The sequence below is a fragment of the Tympanuchus pallidicinctus genome, unplaced genomic scaffold (genome assembly GCF_026119805.1).
Source record: "Tympanuchus pallidicinctus isolate F22 unplaced genomic scaffold, pur_lepc_1.0 scaffold1, whole genome shotgun sequence".
NCBI classification, from domain to species: domain Eukaryota; kingdom Metazoa; phylum Chordata; class Aves; order Galliformes; family Phasianidae; genus Tympanuchus; species Tympanuchus pallidicinctus.
The window spans coordinates 69131482-69148507 of record NW_026294618.1 but is presented as its reverse complement, the minus strand read 5'-3'; the positions used below and the strand labels follow the sequence as shown (position 1 = coordinate 69148507).

The 17026-nt window shown below is 50.7% G+C and overlaps 2 protein-coding genes across 3 annotated transcripts in view; one reads left to right on the top strand and one right to left on the bottom strand.

Annotated features, from left to right (window-relative positions):
• FAM120B (family with sequence similarity 120B) overlaps positions 1–6907 on the bottom strand; it is a 57761-nt gene extending 50854 nt beyond the window's left edge. Inside the window, exon 1 of the mRNA XM_052673776.1 lies at positions 6838–6907. The gene's annotated coding sequence lies outside the window, so the exon portion shown is untranslated. The remainder of the gene's footprint in view (positions 1–6837) is intronic.
• On the top strand, positions 3334–11515 carry DLL1 (delta like canonical Notch ligand 1). Of its 2 annotated transcripts, XM_052673752.1 has the most exons (11): positions 3335–4252; positions 4369–4680; positions 4781–4841; positions 4971–5228; positions 7475–7535; positions 8008–8138; positions 8291–8460; positions 8554–8770; positions 9465–10257; positions 10372–10489; positions 10882–11515. In XM_052673752.1, exons 1-11 carry the CDS (start codon positions 4193–4195, stop codon positions 10885–10887), a joined length of 2187 nt encoding a protein of 728 aa, XP_052529712.1. In that variant the 5' UTR covers positions 3335–4192; the 3' UTR covers positions 10888–11515. The 2 variants fall into 2 exon arrangements, with proteins under 2 accessions (XP_052529703.1, XP_052529712.1); XM_052673743.1 differs by having other exon boundaries at positions 3334–4252; positions 4781–5228.
• Positions 11516–17026: the final 5511 nt, after the last annotated feature.

Sequence of the window (17026 nt, the reverse complement as noted above, 5' to 3'; positions counted from 1 at the left end):
TGCCTTTGCAACTTTGGGCTAACCTACATGCAGAACTCCGTAATCCCCTCCCGCACACGGCAGGCGCGGCCCCGGGGCACCGTGCGCAGGGTCCGGCGGCGGCCGAGCACCGCCCGGGGCAGCGCGATGCCAGCGCCCGGCACCGGGGAGGACCGGGATGCCCGGGACAGGTGACACGGGGCTGCGGCCTCACGCATGCCTCCGTAGGGGCCGGGGGGCTAATTAAAATATTATGCACACTCGGCTACACATAGCTCCACACGTAGGCACCGTTCGCCATATGCCCACGGCCCCCCCGCCCCGGGGAGAAGGCAGGGTCGGGGGGAGGCCTTCATCCTCAGCTCTCCCTCCCCGATTTGAAGTGACTTTTCCCATCCTCGAGTTTGCCGAAAGGAGCACGATCCACGAGGGAACGCGGCAACCCAGCCGTTCCCGGCCGGGGGGGGGAGGGGGTCACCGCGCAGCCCCCGCGCTGCTCACCGCGAGCGCGCACCTCCGCGGGAGCGGCCCGGGGGAGCGGGGTGCGGAGACACGCGGTTGGGAGCGAAAAAGCGCCATTTGGTTGGGAGCAGATGGCTGGCTGGGGGGCTGATCGCGTCTAAAGGCGTGTCATCCCCCTTCAGCGAGAATCCCTAAGGAGTCCCCTTGTCTTCAAAATCAATGAAAATTAAAGTGCAGAGAATGGATGAATAGTTAGACCTCGAGTCCCTCCTTTGTTCGCCTCAGCTACTGGTGGGCAGGAGTTAAACTACAACAGCCTCCTATAGAAACACTTAAGTTAAACAGTCTCCCCGTTAGCCCGGCATCTGAAAGAGAGAGGGAGAGGGGGGAAAAAAGCAGAAAAAGGAGCTTTCTGCTTGATTTCCCCAATACAGAATCGCGTGGCATAAATTAAGCCGGAGAAGAATGAGCGCCGTGGGCAGGATCCTGCCGGCTCTCACGGCGCCTTTCAGTCACGCTCAGCAGCGGTAATCGAGAAATCTGTGCCACGTCAGTTTAACAAATACCCGGTGCCGAAGGGGGGGTGGTCGCGATTCGGGGGCACGGTTTTACGGGGCTTTTTTTTTTTTTTTTTTCTTTGCTGGGTGAAAGCCCTCGCGCGTGGAACTTTTTATTTCCACTTTCTTAAGCAAGGGGATGCTCACGGACCAACTTTCTGTACCTCTCCTAGGCTAAAAGATCCTTAGCGATCTTCGGCAGATCCATCCACCCTCGAATCTCAGATATTGCCACCCCTCCACCCCACTCGGTTGGTAAACCCGATACAGAGGGATGCTGGATGTGCTGTTGTTTTTTTTTGTTGTTGTTGTTGTTGTTTTTTTCTTCCTCCCCTTTCCGAGGATAACGCCGCAGCCAAGTTGGCGGAGCGGCACTGTCGCTAGGTGGCAAAAGCAATGTGCGCTTGGGGCCGCAGCAGCCGCCCTCTCCGCTCCGCCGCCGGGCACAACCCAGCCTCGCCCCCGGTCGCATCCTCGGGCCAGGCACGGGGAAAAGCAAACATTCCGGCACAGAGCAGCCTGCGAGCACCGGGACGGAGGAAAACAGGCTTCTCCTCGGGTACCTGCGTGCAGGTGGCTGGCTGGAGCGGAGATGGGTTTACAGGAGAGAAGGCAGTGCCCGCCTGGATCCCGAGGCTGCACAGCCGCGTGGGCAGCGGAGGTCCAGGAGCAGGCAGTGAACGGAGCTGAATGGGCTCATTAGCGATTTTCTTTTAATTGGTATTACCCGATGCTTTTACTTTAAGGAGTCTTTAAGATTTTTTTTTTTTTTTTTTTCTAGCGCATTGTAACATAATTTGTGATCAAGACATCTGCTTCAATGAAAGTCACATTTCGCCATGCAAATGCACGTTCCCACCCAATAAAGTCGCCATAATAAGGCTTTGAGCACGGCATACCTACAGTGAGGTTATTGTAGCCAAATCCTCTCCTTTCGCACACCAGCTTAATCTGCGCTGAAATGCTCTGTTACAATTAAAATGACATTTAGGGAGACAGTTACACCTTGCATCCTAATGAACCCGAGGCCGAAGGTGTTTCGTAGAGGGCCCGACAAAGCGGCAGACCCCGTGCCAGAGCCGCCCGCAAACTTTTATCCCCGATCGCATCCGTCACTGGGGAGATGCTCGAAGGGAAATCGTCCCTACCCCTCTATCTCCTCGCCACCGAACTCCTCGCTATGTTTTTACGACCAGAACAAAAGTTCCAGTGTCTGACGGATATGTAAAAAAATAATAAGGTGACGGTTGGGGTAAAGTCGTCTTTTTTTTTTTTTTTTTTTTTTTTTTTTTTCCCTCCACGGAGCGGGGAAGTGCTGGAAGGGATTTCTTTAAAAAATGTGCGGACATTGTTGTAGAGGCAGCAGCGTGCGCCGAGGGGAGCTCTTTCTCTCCCTCGCATTGTGCAGGGAGCAGGTGCTGTCTACATTACCATACAGCTGAGAGCACAAAGAGCTAACTGATTCAGCCCTCACACAATAACAAACGGCCTTAATGACAGCCACGCGAACGACACACACCAAACTCACTTTTTACTAAGCTGAAGCAGGAAAAAAAAAAAAAAAAAAAAAAAAAAAAAAAGAGAAAGAGAGAGAGAGAGGGAGAGAGGCCGAGGTTGCTGGCGATGATGATAATAATCATAGAGGGGTGCAGGACCGGGGCGGAGAGGGGAGCTCTTCCCGGCGGCGGTGCTCGTGGAGACGGGAGCCGTAACCCCCGCAGCCCCCGTTCACCGCTCCCGGCGGCGCTCCCGGGGCCGGGGGGGGCGGCAGGCACCGCCGGGATCCCGCGGGCCTCCTCTCCGCTGCCGGGACGGGGCTGCGAGCGGAGCGCGAAGACGGGCAAACTCGACTCGGGGTCGCGCCGTTCGCCCCCCGCTCCCGCCCATCTCGCCGACGTCGGGGGACATGCGGTGCGAAAGGAAAGGGATCGGCTTCCCCCCGCTGCGGCTCGCTGCCGCCCACCGTCCACGGCCCCGCGGAGCCCCCCGGCAGCGGCCGCGGTCTCCGAGGCGCTTGTCGGGGCGGTGGCGGCGGAGGTGCCGGGGCCGCTGCCCGGTGCGGCGGGGGTGCCGCCCTCTCCCCGTAGCAGAAGGGGGATTCTTGCGGTTCCCGAATTTGTAGGAATGTAAATGAGCACGTTTTGTGAGAGCGGAGGGGAGGGGGAGGAGGGTTGCACATTTCACAGCTCACTGACCATTTGGCGATCCATTGAGAGGAGGGTTTGGAAAAGTGGCTCCTTTGTGACAGCTCCAGCCAGATTGGGGGGCTGCTCATTTGCATCTCATTAGGCATGCGGGCGGCCGGCGGGATATAAGGGAGGCCGGCGCCCACGGAGAGGCAGATCCTTCGCGTTCACCCTCGGAGAGAGCCGCGGGGCCGCGGCGCAGAGCGGGCACCCCCTGCCCCCCCGCAGGAGCACACCCGGACACGCTCCGTGCGCCGCTATTGAGACACGAGCTTATTTGTGTTGGCTGGGATTCCTCTCAAAACAAAAGTCAGCCCACAACAACGAACGAGCGGGAGCTTCTTTTGCAATTAAAAACATAAAAACAATAAAAAGAAAAGAAAAAAAAAAAAAGAAAAAAAAAAAAAAAGGATCAAGGCTCCAACGTGACCCGCTGCCGCCGCTGCCGCTTGACACCTTCCAGCCCCGACGTGCGCAGGGCGAGCGCAGCCGCTCAGAGCCGCGCAGAGCCGCCCCGCACCGCTCCGGGAATTATCGCCGCTGCCGCTGCCGCCCCGCGCTGCCCCTGAGGAGGGATTGCCAGAGCGCCGATTTGTGACCTTCCTTGGGAAGCCTCTTCTCTGCCTCCGTTGGGAATTAAGTTGCTTTTGTTTAATTTTTTAAATTTTTTTTTAAATTGTTATTATTTTCTTCCTGGAGAAAAGGAGGAGCACCGTGGATTGGGCAAGATTAGCAGATTAATCTTAAAACTTTTTTTTTTTTTCCTCTTTTTTCTTTCTTTTCCTTTTGCCATCCGAAAGAGCTGTCAGCCGCTGCCGGGCTGCACCTAGAGGTGTCGGTAGGGGGATAACAGTCAGAGACCCTCCTGAAAGCAGGAGACGGGACAGTACCCCCTCCGGCTCTGCGGGGCGGTTGTGGCCCCTCCGTTCTTTCTCCTTCCCCGAGAGACACTCTTCCTTTCCCCCCACGAAGACACAGGGGCAGGAACGCGAGCGCTGCCCCTCCGCCATGGGAAGCCGCTTCCTGCTGACGCTCGCCCTCCTCTCGGCGCTGCTGTGCCGATGCCAGGTAAGTGCCGCTCGCCGACCCCCGACGGGCCCGGCCGGAGGGAGCGGGGAGGGCCTCCGGTTGCTGCCCGACGCGCAGGGGCCGCTCCGCGGGCTGACGGCCGCTGTGCTCGGCAGGTTGACGGCTCCGGGGTGTTCGAGCTGAAGCTGCAGGAGTTTGTCAACAAGAAGGGGCTGCTCAGCAACCGCAACTGCTGCCGGGGCGGCGGCCCCGGAGGCGCAGGGCTGCAGCAGTGCGACTGCAAGACCTTCTTCCGCGTCTGCCTGAAGCACTACCAGGCCAGCGTCTCCCCCGAGCCTCCCTGCACCTACGGCAGCGCCATCACCCCCGTCCTCGGCGCCAACTCCTTCAGCGTCCCCGACGGCGCGGGCGGCGCCGACCCCGCCTTCAGCAACCCCATCCGCTTCCCCTTCGGCTTCACCTGGCCCGTAAGTGTTGGCGCGGGGGGCCCATCCCGGGCTCCGGGCGCGGCGCTGCCCCTCTGGCCGTGCCCGCCCTCACGGCTGTCTGTGCTCCTTCTTTCCCCAGGGCACCTTCTCGCTCATCATCGAGGCTCTGCACACCGACTCACCCGACGACCTCACCACAGGTACCGGGCCCAGCGCCGGACCCCCTCTCTTTGCGCTCCCTTCTCCCCGTGCTTCCCTCCCGCTGAGCATCTCCCCGTGCTCTGCCCTCTTCGGGCTCTCTTATCCTTCATCTCTCCGCTCTCATGCAGAAAACCCCGAGCGCCTCATCAGCCGCCTGGCCACGCAGAGGCACCTGGCGGTGGGTGAGGAGTGGTCCCAGGACCTGCACAGCAGCGGCCGCACCGACCTCAAGTACTCCTACCGCTTTGTGTGTGATGAGCACTACTACGGGGAAGGTTGCTCTGTCTTCTGCCGGCCCCGTGACGATGCCTTTGGTCACTTCACCTGTGGAGAGCGTGGCGAGAAAGTCTGCAACCCCGGCTGGAAGGGCCAGTACTGCACTGAGCGTGAGTGTCCCCTTTGTGTCCCCTGAGCTCTCGGGGGGGGGTGGGGGAGGGGTTTCTTTAACTTCAGGTTCCATGGAGAGCACCTAGGCAGGTGTGCACGTTGCTAGGTGCAGGTTTCATCCATGTGGGGTATAGGCAGTGCTCAGTATTAGCACAGAAACTTGACTCAAGCAGCCACATCTCAGGCTAACAAAATGGCAGTGCCAACGTCACTCGTTCACTCAGTTGCCAAGCTGATGGCAACATGTTCAGCAGTTGCTTGGGAATGTATCACATCCATGGGTATGCGGCTCCAGGAGAGGACCTGGGAGTTAGACTAGATAACCTTTAAAGGTCCATTCCATCTGAAATGATTCTAAAGACCTCAGCTTTGGGAGCATCCCCATGGCAGGCCTAGAAGTAGGATTGCTGTGGCCTGATGTCTTCCCATTTTGCACTGACAAGAGCAGTGGGATATCCAAGATGTCCTCTGTGGCCTTCAGACTATATGTTTCTTCTTTGGGATGCTCACACGCTGCCACTGCCAGGGGGAGTGCATCTGGGGCCACCAAAACACTCAGCTTCTTCCCCATCACTCTCCTGTAGCGTTGCTGTGATCACTGTTACCAGCAGGAGTAGGTCATGGGACACGAGTTTTGAGTGAGCCCAAGCTTGAAGTTGTTGAGGAGTGCAATGTATTGGTACAGCAGGGAAAGCTGGGGCAGTCAGCACATCCCAGAGGGACAGGCGGTCATGATTGCAAGGTACTGCTGGTTTTACAAGAGGAGCCCTCTGTAGATACACAGCTGTGTAGTACAGACAGACGGACACTCAGCTCTCACTGTGGTGTGTGGTGGCATTCTGTGTGCACACACTGAGACGTGCTGGCAGATGACACCGGGTGAGCCCTCCAGGCAGGCAGGGAGAGAATAGTCACAGTCCATAAAGCACTGTAGTCCCAGCTGAGCTGCTATCACCGGCCCAGAACAACTGCTCACACTACTCGTGGCTGCTAAGATGCATTTAACAGTTCATCTTACGATGTTGCACAATAAGCAGCAGGCAAAAGAGCTTTCGTTTCCTTTGATAGCATTTTAAATAGGAACTAGAACCTTTCCCATGATCAAAAGTGCTTGTCCCGGCTGTGCCGGGGGACGGGGGGGAAGGGGAGGGAAGAGGAAGCCCTTTGATAACGAGCCCTTTCGGTGCTGTCAGCACTCGGGATGCCTGCGCACCACCGCTCTGCCCGCCGCCCAGCCCGGCGCTGCCCATCGCTGTGCGGAGGACGCGGCTCCCGAGCTGTGTTTATGTGTGCATGCGAAAAGAATGTCTTCCCGTTAGCGAGCCGAGCTCCCAGTGGCAGACTGCTTCCCGTCTCCTTGCCCTCGGCTCCATTCTTTCCAACTTTGAGGCGATCTGATTATCAGCACCGATTCTTTCTTTCCCCTCCCCCCTACCCTCCCTGCTCACTCCCCACTTCCCCGCCTTCCCCTTGCATGCCATTGTCTCCGGCTGGCTTTGTTGAATTAAAACTTTGCAGTGCCTGCTTAATGAGTTCCATAACCAGGCAAAGTAATGAGCACAAGTCCCTTTCTCCCTCCCCTCTCCTCCCTCCCGCTGGCCCGCTTACCTCCTCACCATGCCCGGAGCTGCCCGCCCCTGTTCCGAGCGGGGGGGAGGAGGGAGGAAGAACTTTAGACTTATTTATTTGAATAAGAAAAAAAGTTTTTGCAGCGAAATCACGCGCGTGCCATAGATTAGCCGTGGGCAGGGATAGGCTGCCCGGCCGCCGGCACCGGCCCCATTGGCTCCGGGGCCGGGGGTATTGTTGCAGCGGGGCAGCTGCTGGGAGAGAATAGACAATAGAGCAGCTGTCTTGCACTGGCACCCTGCACACCAGCTGTCCACTCTTATCTGCACACACACTTTCGGGGGATATTAAGAGGTGGAGCTATGTGCATAGAATTGGAAAAAAGGACTTCTGACCCTCGCTGGGAAGGGAAGGGGGGCGAGGGGCTGCGGGGAAGGCAGCAATTGTGAGCCTTCTTTTGTCTGTGTGCAACTGTATTAAGAAGAATGCTCATCCCTGGCGATAAGTAAAGTGCCCGGCTACCAGGCGAGATCAATACTCCTGCAGGCTCCAGAGATTAACTCAGCTGCTATTAACTGCCTGGCCCCCCACCCACAGGGTGCTCTCGGGAGGGTATTCTGCAGGGGGAGGTGGTGGGCCTTCAGGCTCAATCCTTCCCTCCTTCCTCTGTTCACAGCGATTTGCTTGCCTGGGTGTGATGAGCAGCACGGCTTCTGTGACAAACCTGGGGAATGCAAGTAAGTTTTCTGCTCCCCCCTTCCTCCTTTCTTTGTCTTTAGCTTGGAAGCAGCGGTCCTGCAAGGGTCAGCTTAAACGCCTTTCTTTATCTTAGATAGTAATTCAAGCAATCCAGGTGATGCCAGATCAAGTTATTAATCTACAAGTCAAACATCAGTGCCACTAATATTAACCTAATGAGTTTACGGCGCTATGCGTAAGGTTTGGCTGTTTGTTATTAGAGTAAACAAATTAACTACCTGCAACCACGGCTCTATCTGAGGAAGTGCAAGAGGTAGCTGGGGCTGATGAAAGCTGATGCTGCAGTTGGACTTGGTCACTTTCTCAGATGAAGGATCACTGAAGGCTTTTAGGAAACTTGATACCTGGCATCAGTGTGTTTGCAGAGTTTGCAGTAGGGTTTCCAAATGTGAGAAGTCTAAATCTGACAAGACTCTGTTGCTGACTTTTTTTTTTCTTATTTTTTTCCAGGTGCAGAGTGGGTTGGCAGGGGCGATACTGTGATGAATGCATCCGATACCCCGGCTGCCTACATGGTACCTGTCAGCAGCCATGGCAGTGCAACTGTCAGGAAGGCTGGGGCGGCCTTTTCTGCAACCAGGGTAAGTTCTAGGGCTTTGCCTGAACATCTTCCTCCAAAAGCAGAAAACGGGCAGTTATTTCCAGCTCATGCATGCTCTGCTAGCCTTACAAATGAGCAAGCATTTTGACTGATTTCTCTCTTTTATAATTTTTTTTTTTAAATCTTTCACAGACCTGAACTACTGCACTCACCACAAGCCATGCAAGAATGGTGCCACATGCACCAACACTGGTCAGGGGAGCTACACTTGTTCTTGCCGACCTGGGTACACAGGCTCCAGCTGTGAGATTGAAATCAACGAATGTGATGCCAACCCTTGCAAGAATGGTGGAAGCTGCACTGTAAGTTTGAGTTGCTTGTTTTTGAAGTTCTCTTTTGTATTTTAAAACAACTTCAGGTAAATATTTTGGACATTTATCATGTTTTCCCCTCAGGATCTCGAGAACAGCTATTCCTGTACCTGCCCCCCAGGCTTCTATGGTAAAAACTGTGAGCTGAGTGCAATGACTTGTGCTGATGGACCATGCTTCAATGGAGGGCGATGCACTGACAACCCTGATGGTGGATACAGCTGCCGCTGCCCACTGGGTTATTCTGGGTTCAACTGTGAAAAGAAAATCGATTACTGCAGTTCCAGCCCTTGTGCTAATGGTAAGGCCAAACATACTATGGTGACATTCTAAAAGGAGACCATCCAGTCACTTTGGCTTCTTGTCTAGGGCTCATAATGAGGCCCAGTGATAAACCTTAGACCATGTCATGTCAGTAGTTGACTCCATGGAGGAATTGTACTTAAAAACGAATGGTGTGGTATGGGTCAGTACTTCAGATAGTGTTTTCTTAAGGGATTACTGTAGCTGTGTAACTTGGCCTGAAACTTCATGCATATAGGTGTGGAGGATTATATTTATAACTACTCTTTGAGGCCATACAAACACTGAGTATGATTAATTATAATCCAGCAATTGCAATCTTCCTGTTTTGATTAAAGTATTTAAAACTTTCTTTATTGCAACCCTCCTCATTCATTGTCACTGTAACTCTGTAATGTGAGATCATGGTGCGAACCTGATCTGAACTAGCTTCATAGTCCCAGCTAGATGAAATGTCAAAAAGGGAATGGGATGCTGAATGAAAAATATATTTGATTAAGAAATACCTTTCTTTAAAAAAAAGGTACTTTTTGTCTTAGCTCAGATCTGGTAAAGATGGAGCTGGCCTCCCAAAACAGTAGCTTTGTTCAGCGCTGGGTTGTGACAGCGGTCCTGAGAGCAGCAGTTGGGGTGTATTGCGGGGAGGGTCTGAGCACACACCGCTCAACCTTCATCCCCTTCACGTCTTGCAGGAGCCCAGTGCGTTGATCTGGGGAACTCTTACATATGCCAGTGCCAGGCTGGCTTCACTGGCAGGCACTGTGACGACAACGTGGACGATTGCGCCTCCTTCCCCTGTGTCAATGGAGGGACCTGTCAGGATGGGGTCAACGACTACTCCTGCACCTGCCCCCCGGGATACAACGGGAAGAACTGCAGCACGCCGGTGAGCAGATGCGAGCACAACCCCTGCCACAACGGGGCCACCTGCCATGAGAGAAGCAACCGCTACGTGTGCGAGTGCGCTCGGGGCTACGGCGGCCTCAACTGCCAGTTCTTGCTCCCCGAGCCGCCTCAGGGACCGGTCATCGTCGACTTCACCGAGAAGTACACGGAGGGCCAGAACAGCCAGTTCCCCTGGATCGCAGTGTGCGCCGGGATTATTCTGGTCCTCATGCTGCTGCTGGGCTGCGCCGCCATCGTTGTCTGCGTCAGGCTGAAGGTGCAGAAGAGGCACCACCAGCCCGAGGCCTGCAGGAGCGAAACGGAGACCATGAACAACCTGGCGAACTGCCAGCGCGAGAAGGACATCTCCATAAGCGTCATCGGTGCCACTCAGATTAAAAACACAAATAAGAAAGTGGACTTTCACAGCGACAACTCCGATAAAAATGGCTACAAAGTTAGATACCCATCAGTGGATTACAATTTGGTGCATGAACTCAAGAATGAGGACTCTGTGAAAGAGGAGCATGGCAAATGTGAAGCCAAGTGTGAAACGTATGATTCAGAGGCAGAAGAGAAAAGCGCAGTACAGCTAAAAAGGTATTGTGTTTACTTGAGCGCAGGGGGTGGCTTTACTCTGAAAGGTGTGTGTGTCACTTAAAGGCAGTGTTAAGTAACAGCCACCTGATCTGTGTTGTTTGTTTTTGTCTTCAGTAGTGACACTTCTGAAAGAAAACGGCCAGATTCAGTATATTCCACTTCAAAGGACACAAAGTACCAGTCGGTGTACGTCATATCAGAAGAGAAAGATGAGTGCATCATAGCAACTGAGGTTAGTATCCCACCTGGCAGTCGGACAAGTCTTGGTGTGTGATCCCCATACAAAGCAGGTCAGGACAGCCAAACCATTCTACCGGCTGCTACAGTCATCTGTACTCACTGAAACATGGCCACCTTCAGTCTGTGGCACTGCAGATGTTGAAAAAACTTGTAGATTAAGATAAGCTCCAGTGGGGGTTACAGGGACAGCAATTTTTGCAGCATGGGTATAACTACAGTGCAGTTGTAGCCTACTAACCCTACAGACTCATTCTTTCATATGCTTCCTGCAGAGCCTGCTTTGGCTTGGCATTGGGGTGAAGTTCCAACTCTCTGTATCCTCATAGTCCTCTGCTTTCTTTTTATTAACCTCTTCTGGTCTCTGCTCGTGTTTTCTCTCAACAGGTGTAAAACAGACGTGATATGGCAAAGCTTTTGTTCAGAACAATTTCAAAGGAGACGTGCCCCAATGAATGCTGCTGAAAGAGGAATGAGAGCTAGATTCCTTCACTGACTGCTGCTGAGAAACTAAATTCAGGCTTGAGCTGGTTCTCTACTGAAGTTAGCAAAGTGACTGCAAAATAGAGAAACAAGATGGACACCAGGCAAGGGTCTGTGTTCAAGGATTACTGTTGCACTGCCTTTTATGAATTTTATCATTGCACTATGGTCAGTTGCTTTTCTATATATATTTAAATGAATGGACTTAATTACTACATAAGAAGCATGCACTGCCTGAAGTGTATATTTTGGATTCTTATGAGCCAGTCTTTTCTTGAATTAGAGACAGAAACACTGCCTTTATTGTCTTTTTTGATACTAAAATGTGTTTTTACTAGGTGAGAAAAAGTGTGTTATTTTTTTGAATCTGTAAAAATATTTTCATGATAATTGTAAAGCTTGAGTATTTTGTGATGTTCATTTTTTTATAATTTAAATTTTTTGGTAAATATGTACAAAGGCACTTCGGGTCTATGTGACTATATTTTTTGTATATAAATGTATTTATGGAATATTGTGCAAATGTTATTTGAGTTTTTTTTTTTACCGTTTTGTTAATGAAGAAATTCATTTTTAAAATATTTTTCCAAAATAAATATTATTAATGATAACCAGAGTGCTACTTTTATTCCACAGCAGATGATGAACCAGACTAAACCTTACAAGAAGAGGTCTGACACATTTCTGGGGACTCATGGATAGGGATGGGATAGCACTGAGGTCCATCACGAAGAGTGGGGAACAACTCGCTGTGTGTAGACCTCTCCCCTCCCCTCCTAACTTTCTCAACTATTAAACCCATGGCTGTGCTCTCTCTTACCCAAAGGCAAACATCTGTAAAAACCTTGAGTAATGTTTGCTCAGTCATGTTAGACTATATATATATAAACACATGCAGCATCACTTCCCAAGGAGGAGCAATAAAAATGCACACCATTGCAATGCAGGCATGGGGCTTGTCCCGACTCAGCTTTGTGTTTCCTGCAACTTCAAATGCTTGCAGTCCAGGGACGTTTGAGGCCCACTGGCTCTGATCCTTAGTGCCCACCCATAGGGCATGAGCTTCCCCAGCCACTCCAGCCTGTGGATGGCCCTTCCCTTTTCAGGATAGGAAGACACAGAGTTGGCTAATGGCCACAACTCTCCTGACTATGACATCTGCCTCGAGTATGTTGTATCTTTGGCTTCAACTCTGCCCGTGGTGCCTGCTGCCATAATAGTGGGACAACGTGTGATCCCATCCCCTGGTTTGGTGCTGAATGCTCAGGCCATTTCCCAATTTAGTTTGCCCTAATGAACTCTCCTTTATGGTGTGCCTGTTAATTAGCAGAGATCACTCAGAAACATGCAAAGTGTTCTTCCATCTTCTTTCATCCCATCCCATCCCAGGAAAAAATAGGAAAACATAGAAAAATAGTGGTTTTTTTTAATCCATTAAAGTGGGTTCCACCCCAGTTACTGTGGGTTACACCCTGTGGCTTCTTGGAGATGATGAAAATAGTCTGTTTCCATTCTATTCAGCAGAGGTGAATTCTATCCCAAAAGCAAAAGCATGCAATAGCACATACAATCAAGCAATTGGCAACTGGTGATCTATAAATTATATATGTACCTACCTTATTTTAGAGTACAAAAATGTGAGAACAACTAGAACTTCTATATGGGGCCAGTAGAAAACACGCACTGACTGCAGGGGCTTGTCCATTTATAGGGTCTTGTCACTGAGCCAACCCTTAAACAAGATCAGTTCCCCAACAGTGACCCAATAAAGTATATCCTATTCATTTATCCTGAAGTGTCTTCTTAGGTAAGGTTTTCATGAGGAAAGCAACTGTGAAGTCACTGTGATATGTTCTGTGATGGTGTGAACAGTATTTAGAAGCAGAAGGCTGACATAACACCTGCCAAATAATCAGTCAATAAATCTCATAGTGACCCAGGCATGACAGTGTGTATGGCAATAGGGTGCTCAAAGCAATGCAGACTCACAAACTGGACAAATCTTGAGAAAAACACTTCATTTGTTACTTCCTGTTCCTAAGACTTCTGGGGACAGGCTTGTCTCTTGTGATGTGCAGCATTTCTCACAGCCAGCGCCAGTGTCTTGGCTGGGACTTCTTAATGCTACTTCTATATAAAAAGCAGCAATGGGTAGAAATCACTGACGGCTGAGGGCCTCTGTGATAATGTTATGCTTCCAGCACCAACTCAAGTAGTATACAGTGTACTGCCAGGCAAAGGTCTGGAGAAGCATGCAACCCCTTGCTCTGGTGAGGAGGCACAGCATCAGCATGTGATCAACTTCATGTAAAGATAAGACAACTTCAAAAAGCTGAGATTGTTTCCATGTGCTAGTTACTGGATATGCTGAGTTTGGTGAGGAAAAGACACCGTGGGAAAAGGGGAGAATGGGGCTTTGTCCTTCTGAAACTCTTTCTGCAACCATAGCTACACAGATAATCTCAATAGCTTCTCCAGCTCCTGTCCAGCATGGCTGGGGCTTTTGCCTCATGCGGGATTTATTTCTTGCACTAAGTTCTCTGAACTTGCATGTGTATATTGGGGATCTTGGTGAACAGATTGAGTCATGCAGTGAGGAGCAATGGATCCTCAATCTGCATCGTAGCACCAGTACCTTTGGAGGACAAAAAGGATGACCTAGGCAGCATGCAGAAGTCATACAGGTGGCTGTGGGCTCCTCTCTGCTTGGCCCTGAGTGTGAGGAGAAAGCCAGCTGGCTGCCCAAAAGCAGCAGGAACCCCCCTGTTGGCAGAGTCTCCTGCCTCCTTGGTCTGAAAAGAGAGGAGAGCTGGTGTGGGGAGGCCGTTTAGCTGGGACAGCTGAGAATTCAGGGCCTGATCCAACGCCCATTAAAATTATTGGAAAGGCTCCAACAAGCTCTGGGACACGTGGCACTGTGCCCCTCCTGACGCAGCACATCCCAGGGCTGCAGCATGCACTCACACAGTGCAAAGCACACGTCTGTCCCACCCCAAGGCTCATCCCTGGGATGGGAACCGGAGGAGGCACCCTCAGGTTATGTCCTACCTGCAAACCTGCATCTTGGTGGTGATTAGTGGCATCCTGCAAGTTTTTCAGCAAGGTTGACATGGACAGTATTTGTCAGGCACTCAGATTTGTAGAGGGGGATTTTTGAAGTGAGGCACACACAGCTTTCAAAATATAGCAAGTGGTGGGCTCAGAATGCCTTACGTTTAATTGCAAGATGTGTTTATGCATCTCTTTAAACTGATATTTGCACTTTGTGCATTAGGGCCTAGGCGTCAGGAAACTTGGGTACTATTCCTGGCTCTGCTGCAGACACGAAGCATGACCTTGGGAGAGGAAGGATGGTCTGGTGGTCAGGGCGCTGCCCAGGGACTCAGAAGGGCCCCCTTCTATTTCCAGTGCTCTCTCCAGACTTCCTGTGCAACCTTGGACCAGGGTCACTTAATCTTTGCAGGGCCTTAGGAAAGTAGGGGCCTCTGGTTGTGTGGGCAAGAAGTTCAGAGGATACTGTGGTGGGGGGGAATGTCAAAATACCCTCTGAGGTGAGCAAAGCTATTTCCTACCTCCATAAGTCTGATTGCTTGTCTGTGAGATGGAGAGCTATTTTTGTACAGTGCTTTGAGATGCTTGCACGGAATAAAGACCCCTATTACAACTGAAACATCCATCATTTGAGGGAGGAGACACGAGCCCCATACTGGCAGCACAGAGACGCCCTGCCGGGGATGCAGCTGCAGTGTTTTGAGTGCACGGGGTCTGCCACTGTGCTAAGACAGATGCGAGGCAGCATTCAGGTGGGAAGCAAAGCAGAGCTCAAACGGTCATCACCCTCTATTCATGGGGATCCTCTCTGCTCCCTTCCCTCCTATGGAGCTCTTCTTTCACTTGGCTGCTAAGGCCTGGCAGTCTCTGTTACCTGCCGTGTGAGTCAGGGGAAAACAAACATGGCAGGAATGACTGCAGAAATGAAACAGCACAGATAACTGTGCTCAAGGGACGAGGAACTGTTTAATTTCCCAGCAAAGATGTACTCAGAGCGTCACTGAGTGCTGTGCTGAAGGATCCTTGCTCCGTGCACGGAGGGGGAATGCGGTGCCTCAGCTGTGGGGTAGCTGTAGGGACAGTGCAGACTCATGTCAGCTGCTCAGGGTAGCACTGTTTGCACAAAAGCCTGCTCTATGCATGGGCTATATATGACTGTGATGTCTTCCTCCTGGTACAAAACTACACCAACAGAATGGCCACTGTGGATGCAGCTATGTCAAAATAGAGGTCATGTATATCAGGGCAAAGAAATTCCTTTCCCTTGTTTATTTATCTAAACTGGACTGCTAAAACCACCATATTCTCCAAAGCACAGTTATGCTGCTTCAGAGCAGCAGGTCTAAATCTGCTTGGACAAGGCTGAAGTTGCACAGGCTGATGCAATGTGTTGGTTAGTCTGTGCACCTCTTTGGGGTGATTTCTCAGCACAGAGGGCTGAGCAGGAGAAAGAGTTGGGAGGGGACATCCCCTGTTCTCTTTCACAATACGAAACATGAACTTTGTGAGGGGTAAGGACTTTGTATGGAAAAGGATAGAGTAAGAGAAACTTCTGGCCTGCTCTTGGTGCCAGGAGACACTGTGGAGCCACTTTTCCACCCAGCTCCCAGCATCACTGGGGTGTCAGCACTGGAGAGAGTTTGTGAGCATTTTTGAACCAGAATTTTCACCTGCTAGAGAAGGTTTTCAAGTTACTATTTTCTAAAAAAGACATTTTCAGTGGTAAAGTTGCTTTCCAGTAATGGCAAACTGGAATATCCGCTTGAAAATCTCCTGTGGGTTTCACTTTCTTCATGAAGCAAGGAAGAAAATGACAAGCAAGCGCTTCTCAGCAGACAGAAAGTTCGCTGAAAACTTCCTTTCTTTCTTTTCTTTTCAAAAATAGAATCAATCTGGGAATTCTACCTCATTAACAAGTTGCGTATGTTACTTTTGATTTTGCTTTAGTACGTGAAATTTTTTAAAGCCATGTTCTGCCCCTTGCCCCATTTCCTGGCCCTCATAGGCAGCACACTAGTGGCACAAGGAAGGCTGTGTCAAAGACAGGCAAATTGCAAGATTTGGCCATATGTACTTTTAATGTACCCTGCACAACGGCATTCTCAGGAGTAACTGATTGCTTAAGACACAAAGCATTATGAGAAATAAGTTCCTAGAGTTCAAGGCTACTGCTTTACCATTTATAACCTCTCCAGAAAGTTTTCAAGAGGCATAGAGTCAAAACACTTAATCTGCATTTGAAATAAAAAACTACACAGAGGAGAATGAGGCCTTCAGTACTTGGATCTGAGCAACATATCCAAAATAATTTGCCTATTGCTAGTGTATTTTCCTTTTCAAGATACTAAGGGTTTTTCCTTTATGAGGTTTCCCATATATGCAAACATGGGTGTTTACAAAGGCCACCTGTCTGAAAACTGTAAGCCCTTTGCTTCAGCCTGGTTTTACCTTGCTCTGAATCAAAGGGGCTGTGGAATTCTCCATTGTCCACAATGGTGACGGCCTGGCACAGCTGCCACTGCTGCAGTTGTGAGTGTCTTTGGAAAGACAGACAATCAGTGCTCCTGCTCAAAGCTGGACTGTTCAGAACACACACACACAAAGAAACGTGGAAGGATAACACATCATGCTTGTTGTAGCTTGTATTTTAATTTTCTTTTTTACTTTCCATATCAGCTTCAAGAAAGGAACCATGAAAAACGTGTAATGCTGTTTCAGTTCTTATAATTTTCTTCAGGAAGTGTTATCTGGAATGGCAGTTGTGAGCACACAAACTCAGCAGACTTATCTGCGTTATCTAATTACCAGACTATAAAGTTCTGCTGACATTTCCTTTTGATAAATACAATGCACTGCTTTCTTTATCTATCCATATTAAAGAAACAATGTTCTCCTAATTCCAACCCCATGCATGCATTTAACTAGAACAACGTCGTAAAACCCAAGACTAACAGAAATGTTGCCGCAACTTCAACAGTCATAAATGAAAGCAGTGGCT

What these genes read in the sequence shown, in the direction of transcription:
- DLL1 (XM_052673743.1), top strand. Translation starts at nt 4,193, where the DNA reads ATGGGAAGCCGCTTCCTGCTGACGCTCGCCCTCCTCTCGGCGCTGCTG. An exon ending in GGGCCAGTACTGCACTGAGC is followed by an intron (nt 5,229 to 7,474) that starts GTGAGTGTCCCC and finishes CTCTGTTCACAG; the next exon opens with CGATTTGCTTGCCTGGGTGT. An exon ending in AGAATGGTGGAAGCTGCACT is followed by an intron (nt 8,461 to 8,553) that starts GTAAGTTTGAGT and finishes TTTTCCCCTCAG; the next exon opens with GATCTCGAGAACAGCTATTC.